Source organism: Chamaea fasciata, unplaced genomic scaffold (assembly GCF_029207755.1).
Source record: "Chamaea fasciata isolate MVZ Bird 193981 ecotype frontalis unplaced genomic scaffold, bChaFas1.0.hap1 SCAF_3, whole genome shotgun sequence".
Lineage (NCBI taxonomy): Eukaryota > Metazoa > Chordata > Aves > Passeriformes > Sylviidae > Chamaea > Chamaea fasciata.
In genome coordinates this window covers 29,556,462-29,568,704 of record NW_027094088.1, presented here as the reverse complement: position 1 = coordinate 29,568,704, position 12,243 = coordinate 29,556,462, and the positions used below count along the sequence as shown (strand labels likewise).

At 37.2% G+C, this 12,243-nt stretch overlaps 1 protein-coding gene across 3 annotated transcripts in view; it reads right to left on the bottom strand.

The window, feature by feature from the left end:
• BABAM2 (BRISC and BRCA1 A complex member 2) overlaps positions 1 to 12,243 on the bottom strand; it is a 163,800-nt gene that overhangs the window by 37,807 nt on the left and 113,750 nt on the right. For all 3 annotated transcript variants that reach the window (XM_066178460.1, XM_066178459.1, XM_066178458.1), the window contains exons 8-9: positions 2,064 to 2,163; positions 19 to 89 (exon numbers count right to left, since the gene is read on the bottom strand). In XM_066178460.1, coding sequence (XP_066034557.1) covers positions 19 to 89; positions 2,064 to 2,163 — 171 coding nt within the window. The remainder of the gene's footprint in view (positions 1 to 18; positions 90 to 2,063; positions 2,164 to 12,243) is intronic.

Here is a 12,243-nt window from a genome sequence, read left to right as displayed (position 1 = left end):
CATCAGAAGAAAACTTACGTTCCAAAGTGACTCAGGAAAGCTGCAATGTACTCTCTTCTCTTATGGTATCCCTGGATAACATATTGTACCTTAAAAAAGAAAGAAAACAAATCCAGAGCTATAAAAAGATTAAAAAACCAACAGCCCAGTTTGTCATGTATTTCTTCTTAAGGAAGATTTATGTTTGACATGGTAGTTCTGAATCCTACATTTAGCATGATTTCCCCAAAGAATCCTAAAACGTCTTTAAAACAAACTCTGGATCTTGCGCACAAAATATCTTGTAAAGAAATCTCTTCAATCACATCTGAGTGAAACTTAGACTTTCACAATAGATTGAAGCACTGTTTAACTGCACACGACAAAGACTGAAAGAAAGAAATGCTCAGCGCTGCCTTTCTGAAGTTTTGAGTCTGTGATAGGCAAATCAGTTATCTGAACTGACAGTAGGCTAAGTGTCAAAATAACATTCTGGTTATAAAAGAGAAGAAAAAATTAAATATCTTGAACAACCAATCTTGGGTGTTTTCTGAAGACTGCAACTCCAACAAAATCTTCTGAACCCTAAGCTCTTTCACTGGTTTCATGCTGACTCAGGAAGCCACCTACTCAATTGTGAACAGCAGTTTCTGAGGCATTCTGGTTTTGAAAGACTTCCATCCTGGCACAGACAAAATTCAACAATGCTAAATTTGGAGACTAAAGGCAAAAATCTCCTCACACCATGTATGTTTTCTTGTTGATTTGGATAGCATCACTTAGGAGAACAGTGTGAGCAGGGATTGACCCATAACAAAAACAATGCATGTGTCATCAGCCTGCAAGGACATCTGGTTTTCAACTGGAGACTTGGAAGTACTTATGGTATTTCTACCATGGTACAGTTCTGTGTGTATGGTATGGTATGGTTCTGTGTGTGATTCCCTGTGTAAACTCCTTAGCCCTCTAGAACAAAACCTAGCATTTTAGGAACCTTTTCTCCCCCACTGGAAAGAACAGGAAGAGTATTTTCTTGGCTATGGCAATACTAGAATTCCTTGGCTGGCAAATGTTTCCCTAAAATTACTGAAAAAGTCCTGATAAAACCATTGCTGACAGCTGTCTTGTATAACCTAAATTCTATTTATAAATTGAAACACTGTATTTTATAAAACACTAAGACTATTTTGAAGGCTTTATGTAGGATCTGAAATGTTATTCTGGGAAGAGGAAAACATACAATAAGTTTGCTTAAGTGACTTTGTCTAAGACAGGATAAAAACAGCCCGGTGTACTTGCAGATTTTAAAAACAGAAAGTAATTTTAACAGAAAACCACAACAAAAACAACTCTAATGATAGATTCCAACATAATTATGGAAACACATTCTGAAGAACTTTTATAAAAGATAAAATTATTTTCTTAATTTAGGCAATTGAAGGTAAAAATAATATACAAATAGGAAGTCTGTAAGAGGTAAATTTCTACATGTTGACCCCTAAGCTTTTTTTTGAAAATTATACTTAAATAATGGAGAAACTTTCAAAATACTATAATTGCTCTTTTTTGTTTAAACAGTAAGCTGACTGGAACACAACCTTTTCAGCAACCTTAAGTAGCTATTACTGTATAAACATCCAAAGAAACTGCTGATTCAGTTCATCTGGAGGAAACATCTGAGAAGAAAAATCACGGAAAGTACTCAAAATCTGCAATAATGACTGGGGTATGAGAACTTGCAACTAGAACAATAATATGCAAACTACACATCTGTTATTTACTAAAAACCAGTATAATACAATGCCATGTTGTAAAATACAATACCATTTTATCCTAAATCATAACATGTCGCAGTAAGAAAAAATCTGCACCAGGATCTGATCCCAAACTCACTTGTTTACCTAAAGGAGTTATTCTATTCAATGTTGTGCTTAGATGCTCAGCTCTTACCAAGAAGATATTCCCTATGTAGTTCAGCTTAAGTATGCCTTGCTTAAGAATATCTGGCAGAACAATAATGGTGTCTCTGGAAATGCAGTACAGTGCATAAGGTAAAGGAAAACTGATTGCCTGCGGCAGCTTACCTTGTTTGTTAGCAGCTGGCATACTTGGGGTACATAGTCGATGAGACAACCTCCACCAGGAAAGGCTGGGATGTGAAGGGCAGATGAGCCTCCAAGTGCACTAGAAAAATAATTATATTTAAGAATACATCACATGTACAGTTTCTGGGATTTGGAGATTATTTCTGCACAGTCCTCTTTCCTGATTCTTGAAGTCAGAGAGCCAAGAAGAAGTACATTTTATGCTGTGGTGATAATAAAAAGTATTGAGTGATACCATCTATAAGAACAGGTTATACCATGACCACACTGTAAATTAAGAGTATCACTCTTAATTAGACCCAGTTAAATCAAGAGTATCACTAATGCAAAACATTCTCTCAGGAAATAGCTTTTTCATTGTGAACAGTTCTGTTTCTTAGCCCTCATCAGTATGATGTGGAGTACTGTGATCCACATATCTTGTTAGTGGGGGAGAAGAGAAGCCGAAGTCCTCAGCTATTCCAAAACCCACCTTCAGTCAAACCAGCTAAGAATAATCAAAATAATTGTGACTGAGGAGTCATAGATGGCCAAAAGCAAATATCAATCACATCATCTACTCTAGTTTAGGCTTCCCAACAGAACATAGATGTTAATCTACTAGATCAAGGGGGTGGTGGGTCAAAAAGATTATCAGGTACATGACGATGTAAGGGAGATGCTGAAAGAAATGGGTTTATTCAGTCTTCAGAGAACACTGCAGAGGGGGAATACCGAGGAGGGAGGATGAAGGCATGTTGATGCCTTCACTTATGTAATGGAAAATTATAGAGATGATGGAGTCAAAGGCTTCTCTGAAGTGGGGCTCAGTGGTGCTCTGTTCTCAGAGATGCTCAAAGCTCAGCTGGCCCTGCACTGAGGAGTGGCTTGGCCAGATAAGCTCCTTCATGCCAATATATGTTGGTTTATGATTATATTCTATGATATCGTTCATGCCCAGTAGGAAATGACAAAAACAAGGATATTAATTCTGTCCATGCATACACTGGATATTCTGAATGGTAGGAATCCACAGAAATAAGGTAACTTCAGAGATGTATTTAGGCTGCTTAACTATTTGCCTTTATCAAAGGACAGAAGACAGAAGCACACCTGCTATTACTCAGGATAATGGCTTCTTTGGTGTGAAAACATCTAACACTTATTTAAATCAGGCTGTATAAGGCAACGACTAGACAAAGGCCATGCTACTTCCTTCTAGCAATACTGACCTAAATCTTTCTTAATAGTTCCTTACCAAATCAAAATTTGCATTACACACCGTGGATGACATCATTCACTAACCATCCAGAACCATCTTGGACACCATCAGAAAGCTTCAAGAGCTAAGTTACTTTGTGCGGCCTCTTGTTTACATGCTCTTTCCATGACAAATTACACTAAAGAAAGAAAGAAAGAAAAGTTCTTCTCTGCAAAACAAGTCTCTTGCTCTCCAACAGGATCTGGCCTCTTATTTTCCTCAGTACTTGATAATAAATCACTTAGGTAGGTATAAAGATCTACAATCATACATCCCTTTGAAGGAACAGAGCCTACATAAATCAAAAAAATCCCAAACTCATAATGAGGTGTATGGAAATCTGCCACTCAGGCAAAACAGTCTGGGTTTAGCAGACTGTTCACCACATGGAACAGTTCCGCAGGTCTGGATTTTGCATATGCAATAATGAAAAAAAAAAAAAAAAAGCCCTGAGTACACCACAGCTACATAAAAAACAAACAAACTTTTCCAGCAGAAGTAAGACTTAAGTGGGATTTTTTTAAAACAGAATTCAGTTTCCTTGCTGCTACCCCCTTACTAAAATTATTCACACAAGAATATAATTTTGCAAGTTGTGGATGGTTAAAAGCACCAAAGTGTGACAATAAGATGATTAGAAAGTTGGAACATTTTTGAAACAGTATGTTCTTATGAAATTGCCAGTATAGGGGGTTCATTGGTCTCTAATGCTGAAGAATGGAAGACTTGACCTCCTGGCATGTTACAAGTGAGTTGTGAACCTTACTTTAGGACCCTGACTTCCAGTTTATTAAACTCCTTATATAAATATATCCATAAAAGTCTCCAATCTCATACACAGAGCAACTGGTACCGTTCACTTTCCATCCTGCCTTGCCTCATATGATGCCAAGTCCAAGTTCCCTTGCATCATGGACATACCACTGAAGATGCTCAGATGACTACAACAGGAATTACAGGCTTCTCTCTCAGTTACAACAGGAGGTATGAAATTAAGAGTCACCTCTAACAGACTGCACATGCAAAAAAAAGCTTTCGCTCCTATATCATCAGCTTACAATACATCTTCCAGACTGAATTATTATGATTTGTTAGGCTTTCCCATTTTACCTGTATCCATCTCTTGAAAGTAGCCATCCCATAAAAACTTGTTGATATAAAATGGAAATCCAGCCTTTCTCAAATGTAAAACAGACTGCTAAAAGGTGTGGTTTCTGAGAATCAGGTCCCTCCACAGAAAGAAGGCTGGAATTTCTAGTATAATTATCCTCTGAAAACAGAATAAAGCTGTACAATATGTAATTTATGTTCTGTAGAAATAATTATGGGCTGGGAAAATTAAGAGTGGACAGGCTTCTTTGTTCCCTCTACTGGGTCAGAGAATCTGCTTATTAAATATTTTAATAAAATACTGCATTTGCACAGGACCTTGCCTCTGACCATCTCAAAACTGTCTATAAACATTTCGCAATTAAGATTCTTCTGCCTTATTAAACAGATATTTACCTTTTATTTTAAACAGGTAAAGAAGCTATTGCTCAAAGTTTGCTTTGACGATGCTGTACTACAATGTCTCTGTCATGTTAAAAGAACTTATTTGCAGAACCTCACAACCCTGAGACCAGGTAAGAGGCCGTAATAATTCATTTAACTTATAATAAACCTGCAACTGAAGAAAGAAGAGACATACACAACGGAAAAGAAGGACCTGTAAAGGGTGAAAAATGGAGACAAATAGGCAAGGGAATGTCACCAAGCAGCTCAGTATCTAAGGCCGCTTTCTGAGGTACCTCACAGTCCGAGCAAAAGAAAAAGTGCCAAAGAAAGTGCTATAAGAAGCCTTTTATAGTGAAGGACATCCCATCTGGCAAAGTATTTCACCAGCACAAGCTAAAGATTGCTGCATGTCAAATCTGTTTTCCAGATAGTTGGGCCTCTTGGAGAATAGATCTTAACCACATCTCCGTTTGCAATCAAGCTTTCCTTCTCAGTATCAGTGCTATACACCCCTTACAAAACCCCCCTACGTTCATTTTATCAAGATAACAAAAAATGTTAAACAAAAAGCATCAAGAGATATGATGAGGAAGCACAGGCAATTGCTCCCCTACAGCTGCCAGAGTAAGGCTTGTTTTAGTACAATCAATTGAATTGTGTTGGATTTTTACACTGTTTTTTTCCAATAAACTGCTACTTTTTAAAGGCTAGAATTCTAACAGTCTTGTATTTTCTGTAATTTCAACAATTCACAAAGCAACAATCTCAGGGGATTTGGACTAGTACCAGATGAAAATGAAATACATGGTAGATCTACCTGTCTCAGAGATAAAGCTGTACAAACGTGCTGGAATAAAGCCCTGTTGGCCTAAGAATTTTATTTGCTTGCTCTTAGTCTAAGCCTACTCAGCTCTGCAAACCAACTTGATACATCTCATTTTAAGACAGAGCAACAAGGTTCTGTCCTCCTGGGTTTCCAGAGTCAGTCACAACGTGGTTCTGAACCTTGGTCTGTGAATTAAAATGCATTTTGTGAGGAAGTCACTACTGAATTCAACAAGTGCAGCAGTCAGCCTGCATTGCTGCAAGTTTTGTTCTGTGACATGCTGAAATACAAGTTCAGAAAGCGTAGCTGGAGTATGTTAACATTTCTGCTGTTGACTGATGCATTCCAAGTGACTTGCTCTGTCTATCTCTCAACGGATCTATTTATTCAAGCCTAAATACAAAATGCAAAATTCTTTCACATTTTTGATAACTTAGAATTAATAAGATGTCTTTCTGAAGAAATCATCCTCAAAATACGGCTTAGCATTAATTCACAAGTTTAGAGAAGTGACTGTTTTTGTTCTTGAGTATTTACGGGTGAAGAACCAGTTATCTGCCCTTCCCTAAAAGCATCACTTCATTAGAGAAGAAGGGTACTTGCAAGTTACAAGCTCAGAAGACAGAGTGCTTTAGCAAGGCACACTTACAGGCATTTAGAGAGATGCACTTACTCCTGTTCCTACCCCCTTCCCTACAAATCTTGGGCCTGCCTAGTTCCCCTAAACTCTTTCATTCGCACTGCCTTTTCCCTTCAAGTCACTTTTGATTCCTTTGTTCTCCAAAGAAAAAAGAATGCACGTTTCTCTAGATTGCTGGGAAACTTTTAAGCTAACTCTGAAAAATGAGGTTTACTTCAGATTACCCTCAGCATTACAGTTAAAAGAATTAAGTGCTAACACAGGTTATGCTACTACAGCTAAGGACCTGTGCACACATAATACAGCTTATGTTTTGTGCCCCCATTTACATGCTCCCATTTCCCATTTCCCATTTCCCATTTCCCATTTCCAGAAATTGCATAAGTTTTTCTGTGAAACAAGTATCACAAAGAAAAGAACATCTACAGAAAAGCTACACTCTTAAAAGAAGGTACCTTACTTGATAGGAGGTGTTTTTTTTAGGGAGAGTAGGAAATGTGTATTAGGGTAGGGAGGTCTGTAACAATCATACTTATCCTGAATACAGTGTGATATAGCATTAAACAGCTTTATACCAAAAGAAAGTGGTACGTAGTATTGACTGCACTCAACATTTCTAACTCCAATATATTCTTTCAGCAAAACACACAGAAAATAGGGAAATGACAAGTTCAATGATTATGAATGATGGAGTTATAGATCCCGTCTAACTCTGAAAATGTAAACAATTTAAAAATTCGCCTCTGATTGGAAAGGTCTTTTATATGGGTTTAAAGTAATTACGAGCTTTTCTGTCAGTGTGGCCAGTGTTAAAGCATTGTCAAATCTATGTACTAGTGATGGAAAGTAGACTTTAGACTTTATAGACTACAGCCCTTTATTTTACCAAGATACACCCTTTTATAATACCTGCCGTATTTTGAAACTGAAGCACACTGCAGACAGACATGAGCATTTAAAGGGTTTATTACTCATGATGGCTCTATCCAAGAGTAGCCTCAAGCATGTGCAAAGAAATTCCCTTCTTTTTTGCTCTTTTTTCCTATTTTGAGAGGCATGTTAAGGGCTTTGATCTCCTTCCCTGTTCTCTTTCTCCTTTGTTGCTGAAGTAAATAGTTGACTTTTTTTCTTTTGCAGTTTCATCATTTTAGTACATTACACCATTTGGCACGAGAGACACAAAGAACCACATCAAATAAAAGCACGTGACCACAAAAGCTGCCTTACCAACCATGATCCCAGATTTGCTGTCAGTTTACCATTTTTCAGACTTGCCTGACTGCAACCAAATCCCTCCTATCACACAAACAACGTGGTGCTTGGCAGAAGCCTTGGGATAGTGCTTCGATCAGCAACACAAAGCTTAGCAGTAAAATAACAGAACATTTGTACTGAAAAATTAGACAGTCTAGGTTTGAGACAGTATTTTCTTCCCTTTCCTGTATTAGTTCATTTAAAGCAAACATAGTTAAGGTATTGTTTGTCCACTCAAATCTATCACAAAGGGAAGTGTGTCCAAAAAAATTTCCATTCTATTTTTAAAGAAACAATTTTTACTTAGAATTACTTCTACTACAATACTGGTAAAACAGAAATGTATGTTTTCAGCCAAGAGATATTATCTGAGGCATCTATATTATTGAACGTACTGGAAAAAGAAATACAATCACAAATAGACCTAGAGGGAAAACTATGCCAAATCTACTTATCTGAAGAAAGAATCCCGGTCAAACTCAGACTCAGCATCTGACCATTAGAGCTGAAAGGATGATACCATCATTTTTTCCTTGACCTACTAGCAGTTCAGAGTAAATACCTCTGAGCTTGTCCTGACAAGTGACTGGAAAAAATATGAAATAATCACTGTAAAGAGCAAATACTAAAACCAGAATGTATTCCAGTTTCACAGAATGTGCAGAAAACTGCAAGTCAGACTTACTGAGCTTTATTTCAGCTTTTCTGCTGGCTCTGTATGTTCTAGCATGTTATTTCAACTGTTCTGCTTCTCTGCTTGCTCACCTGCCATGTTCAGATGCTTACACTGAAGTACATGGAAGTTAAATAATATTCATAGACTAGTACAAAAGCTGTGGGATGAAGTCATCTGTAAGTGCTAATAAATGCTATGGGTTATTCCAACTTCTCTATTCTGCTGCAGGTAAAATTTTAAGAAAGAAGCAGTTGTCTATAACGTATTAGCCATTTTAGACAAAGAGGTTATACCAAAGAGACTTACATTAAGTGTACAGAGTCCAGGTAATAGCAGACTTTAATCTATCAGTCTCAAATGCAAACCATAGCTAGAGTGATTCAATACTGAAAGGATTTGTGGGGATAAGAGCTCTGTCCCCAGGATTCTACTCCTCCTCAAAGAAAATAACTCAAGAAGCATGAGATTAATAGATGGTTAACCCTATAATTACATTAGAATTTCGTTTTTTTTCATCCCTTCACTGACAGTACTGAGAGCTAGAGGAAGAAAGAACAGATATTCTTGCAGTATGAAGATTTTCTTACTGCTGTATGATAGCAGAAAAGTCTGAAAATATTAGTATTTCCTTTGTATTTGATAAATCAGGACTGAAAGGATTTTTCTTTTGCTTAATGGATCTTTACACACAGAAACATTCTGCATAAAGGGGACTGCCAGATTTCTACTGGTGTGGCGAGTGATGGAAAACCTGGGCTGCCAGCGCTACAAAAGGGAGCGCTCCACCATCCTCACATCTCACATTCTCTGAAGAAACAAAACCACAAGAGGATAACAATTATTACCCAGCTGATGGGACATTTGATGTCACACAGTGGTACCACAGGGCACACAAGCACTCTGCCTACAACAGGCACCACATTGCTTTCTTCTCTGTGACACTATTATAAACTGACCCATAGCTTACAGCAGACAGCTGGGCAGGCAGGCAGCCCAGCACAACTGAGTGCCCTCCATCAGACCCCAAGGAGCAAACGTGAGGAAATGTCCATGCAATAGAAATTATCACTGAGGCTTCGAAGTGTACGCATTAACTTAACTGGTGTCAACAGTATCACTCCATAAAATGGTACAAAAATTATGGTCACTTATTCATTCTGACAACATAAAAGGAAAAAAGTATAAAAGCAATATATTTCAAACTGTTTTGAATTATGAATATAGAATTGTTTTTCATAATACACTAGTAACAGGTTCAGAAAGAAAATATGAAAAGTTCCACAGGCTATAAAAAGAGTGTGATTCTCTTTAAGGCTAAAAATCTGACAAATGTTGCTTTTGTGTTGCAATTTGTGGAACTGATGCCCCCCTGAGTTTTTCTGCAAAAAACCACCAATAGCACTGTGTATTGCAAATGTACTCTATTCAGTCAATTGGGGCAGATAATAATGAGAATCTGTAACAAATGACAGAAGAACCGAATTTAGACTTACTTATGATATCAAAACCAGGACTTTGGTGTATCCTTCCCACTCCGTCCCAAAAAAGTACTGCTTACTAGTATTAATTCAAATTAATAATATGAATTATTACATTTTTAAATAAATAATAATTCATTAAAGAATATTTATAGGAAATAGATGTAAGAAGCCCTGAATCAGCTGCTAGATGCCTCACAGTTTAAAGAGGAGAGCATGGTTCCTTTCCCAAAGAACTTTCACAGTCTAGTATTTCAAGCTACACTGCAGAGAAAGGAATTGAATGAGAGAGTGTGAAGAATGTATACTGCAGGAAGGAGACTTAAATCGTTAACACTTACAATGTAGATAAATAATTTCCAAAGCATTTTGCTTATTTGTTAAAGGTTGGCAACAAAGCAAGAGAAACCTGAGTGAGAAGTGAAGAAACATAAGAGAAGATTTTCACAGAGAATTCAATGCAATAAGGAAATAACAGCAAATAAAACTCCCAAACAACCAGGAAAAGTTGTAAGAAAGAAATCCAGACAAATAGAGCAGCAGCAAACATCACTGAACAGAAAAGGTAGATAAGATAAGCAACATGGGCAGATAAGTAAATAAAGAGAGCACTGTGCAGTCCTGTTTTGTTTTCATTTCCACAGAAGTTCAAAAACTATAAATGAAGATTAAAGAAATTGATTGAGAAGCCAAAAGAAAGACCATGTAACCTAACCTCCTTCAATTCTCTTCTGCATGGATCTCAGAAAGAAAAGCAAATGTGAAAGAGGCTGGAGACTCATCACAACTATGACAAAATAAGAGCTTGGGTGAAGAAAAAGTCAACTGTAACTGAATCGTAAAACTTTTCCACCCTGCACTGGTTTGAGATGCCAACATAAACCCAGGAATTTGTTTAAAATAATGCATTATCCCCATTTCTCCTTCTCATGAACTGTGAAGGAGGAAGGTTGAGTTTGTTATACAACATTTATTCTTCAAATTCTTGTTCTTTAGAGAGGTACTTCTAATAGCATTACCTGTTTTGCTGATATATTTATAACCATCTAAACTGTGAATATATTAAGGGCCTTCTGAGCAGCATGTGAAATAATACTGGGCATTAGCTCTTCTACTTCAAGGGAAAAATGCAATGACTTGGAAGAGCTGTGTCAAAGGAACTAAAAATGGCGTAGCATGAAGACGGGAGCTAGGAATTATAAACTTTTACATAAAGAAGAAAAGGAAAGAGAATACTGGATTGCTGGTATGCTGTGAGCAGTATGCTCCCCTGAAACGATAGCACCCAATAAATGAACAAAAGAATCCAGAATTTATTTATTGTAAGGATTCCTGGAAATTCCTTACTGCACTGAAGCCTGGGTGGTATGTTACACAGTGCTTGACAGTATTTAAGATACTGATCTACTCTTATAATCCACTCTGCTTTAGTGATGAAGATCTCTCAAACAATTCAATTGATCCAAACATTTATCACAAATCCATGCACATCTTCTCTTATTATCCATCAGTAAAGTGGATAACATAAATTAATAACTGCTCTAAGATGGTATCAATTACACGTACAACCATATGCCCTACCTATCTGTCATTTCTGATCACTCTTTCTGCATGCATTCAATAACATCCAATCACATTGTGACTATTCACATGGCAGGTAATTTTCCAGTACTTGCACTAAACCCAGCTAACCAGTAGTGTCTATCACAAAGCAGGAAAATAACTCTCAAAACCTGTATGACTCTATTGCCTCCCCTGCCTACTGCTCCTGCCTTTTTCTGAAGAACAACAGTCATTCCCTGTAACAGTCTTTGCAGTCTTTTATGTTTTGTGATTGCTCTTGCTCATATTGTTCCTTATTTTATTTATGTTCCCTAATCTACTTGCCAAATTACAGTAATTATCTCTTATTGTTAATCTTTTCTTATATTGCTTAATGCCTAACACTTCCAGTGACACAGTCATTTCGTAGAGCATTTATTTTTTGCCTTTGTGCTAAAAAACTGTTGTGTTGTAAACTTCTCTCATGTAATTTTTTTTTCCATTCTCCTCAGGCCAAACAGTAATCCTTATTTGTGAATCTCATCTATCTGGAGAAAAATTCTGTATGAAACATCCTGTCCTCTGCTTCATCAGCATCACGTTTAATTAGCTGACATGAAGAACAAGAAATACATACTGAGAGGGCAAGAAAACTTGCAGAAAAAATTCAGAAATTAAATGAGAGCAACATGCTGGAAAACTTCTGGATATGAAGTTGAGCATTTGGGTCATCAATAAGAATGCCCGAGGGAGACAGAAAGTTAAAGGAGAAAAATGTTTTTCTTTCATACATCTGGCTTCTGACACTGATTTCCATGTGTATGCAGCATGATTAAAGGGCATTCTTGCTCAGATCTTGAAATTGGCTTTATCTTATGTTCACAAATGATGTGGAATGCTACAAGTCTGGTCTGGTGCTCCTGCTAAATGCTCCAGGAGGCCGAGTGCACTTTGGTTTTATGTAAGCCAAATACACAAGTGGACACAAGGCAAGAGAACATCAGTT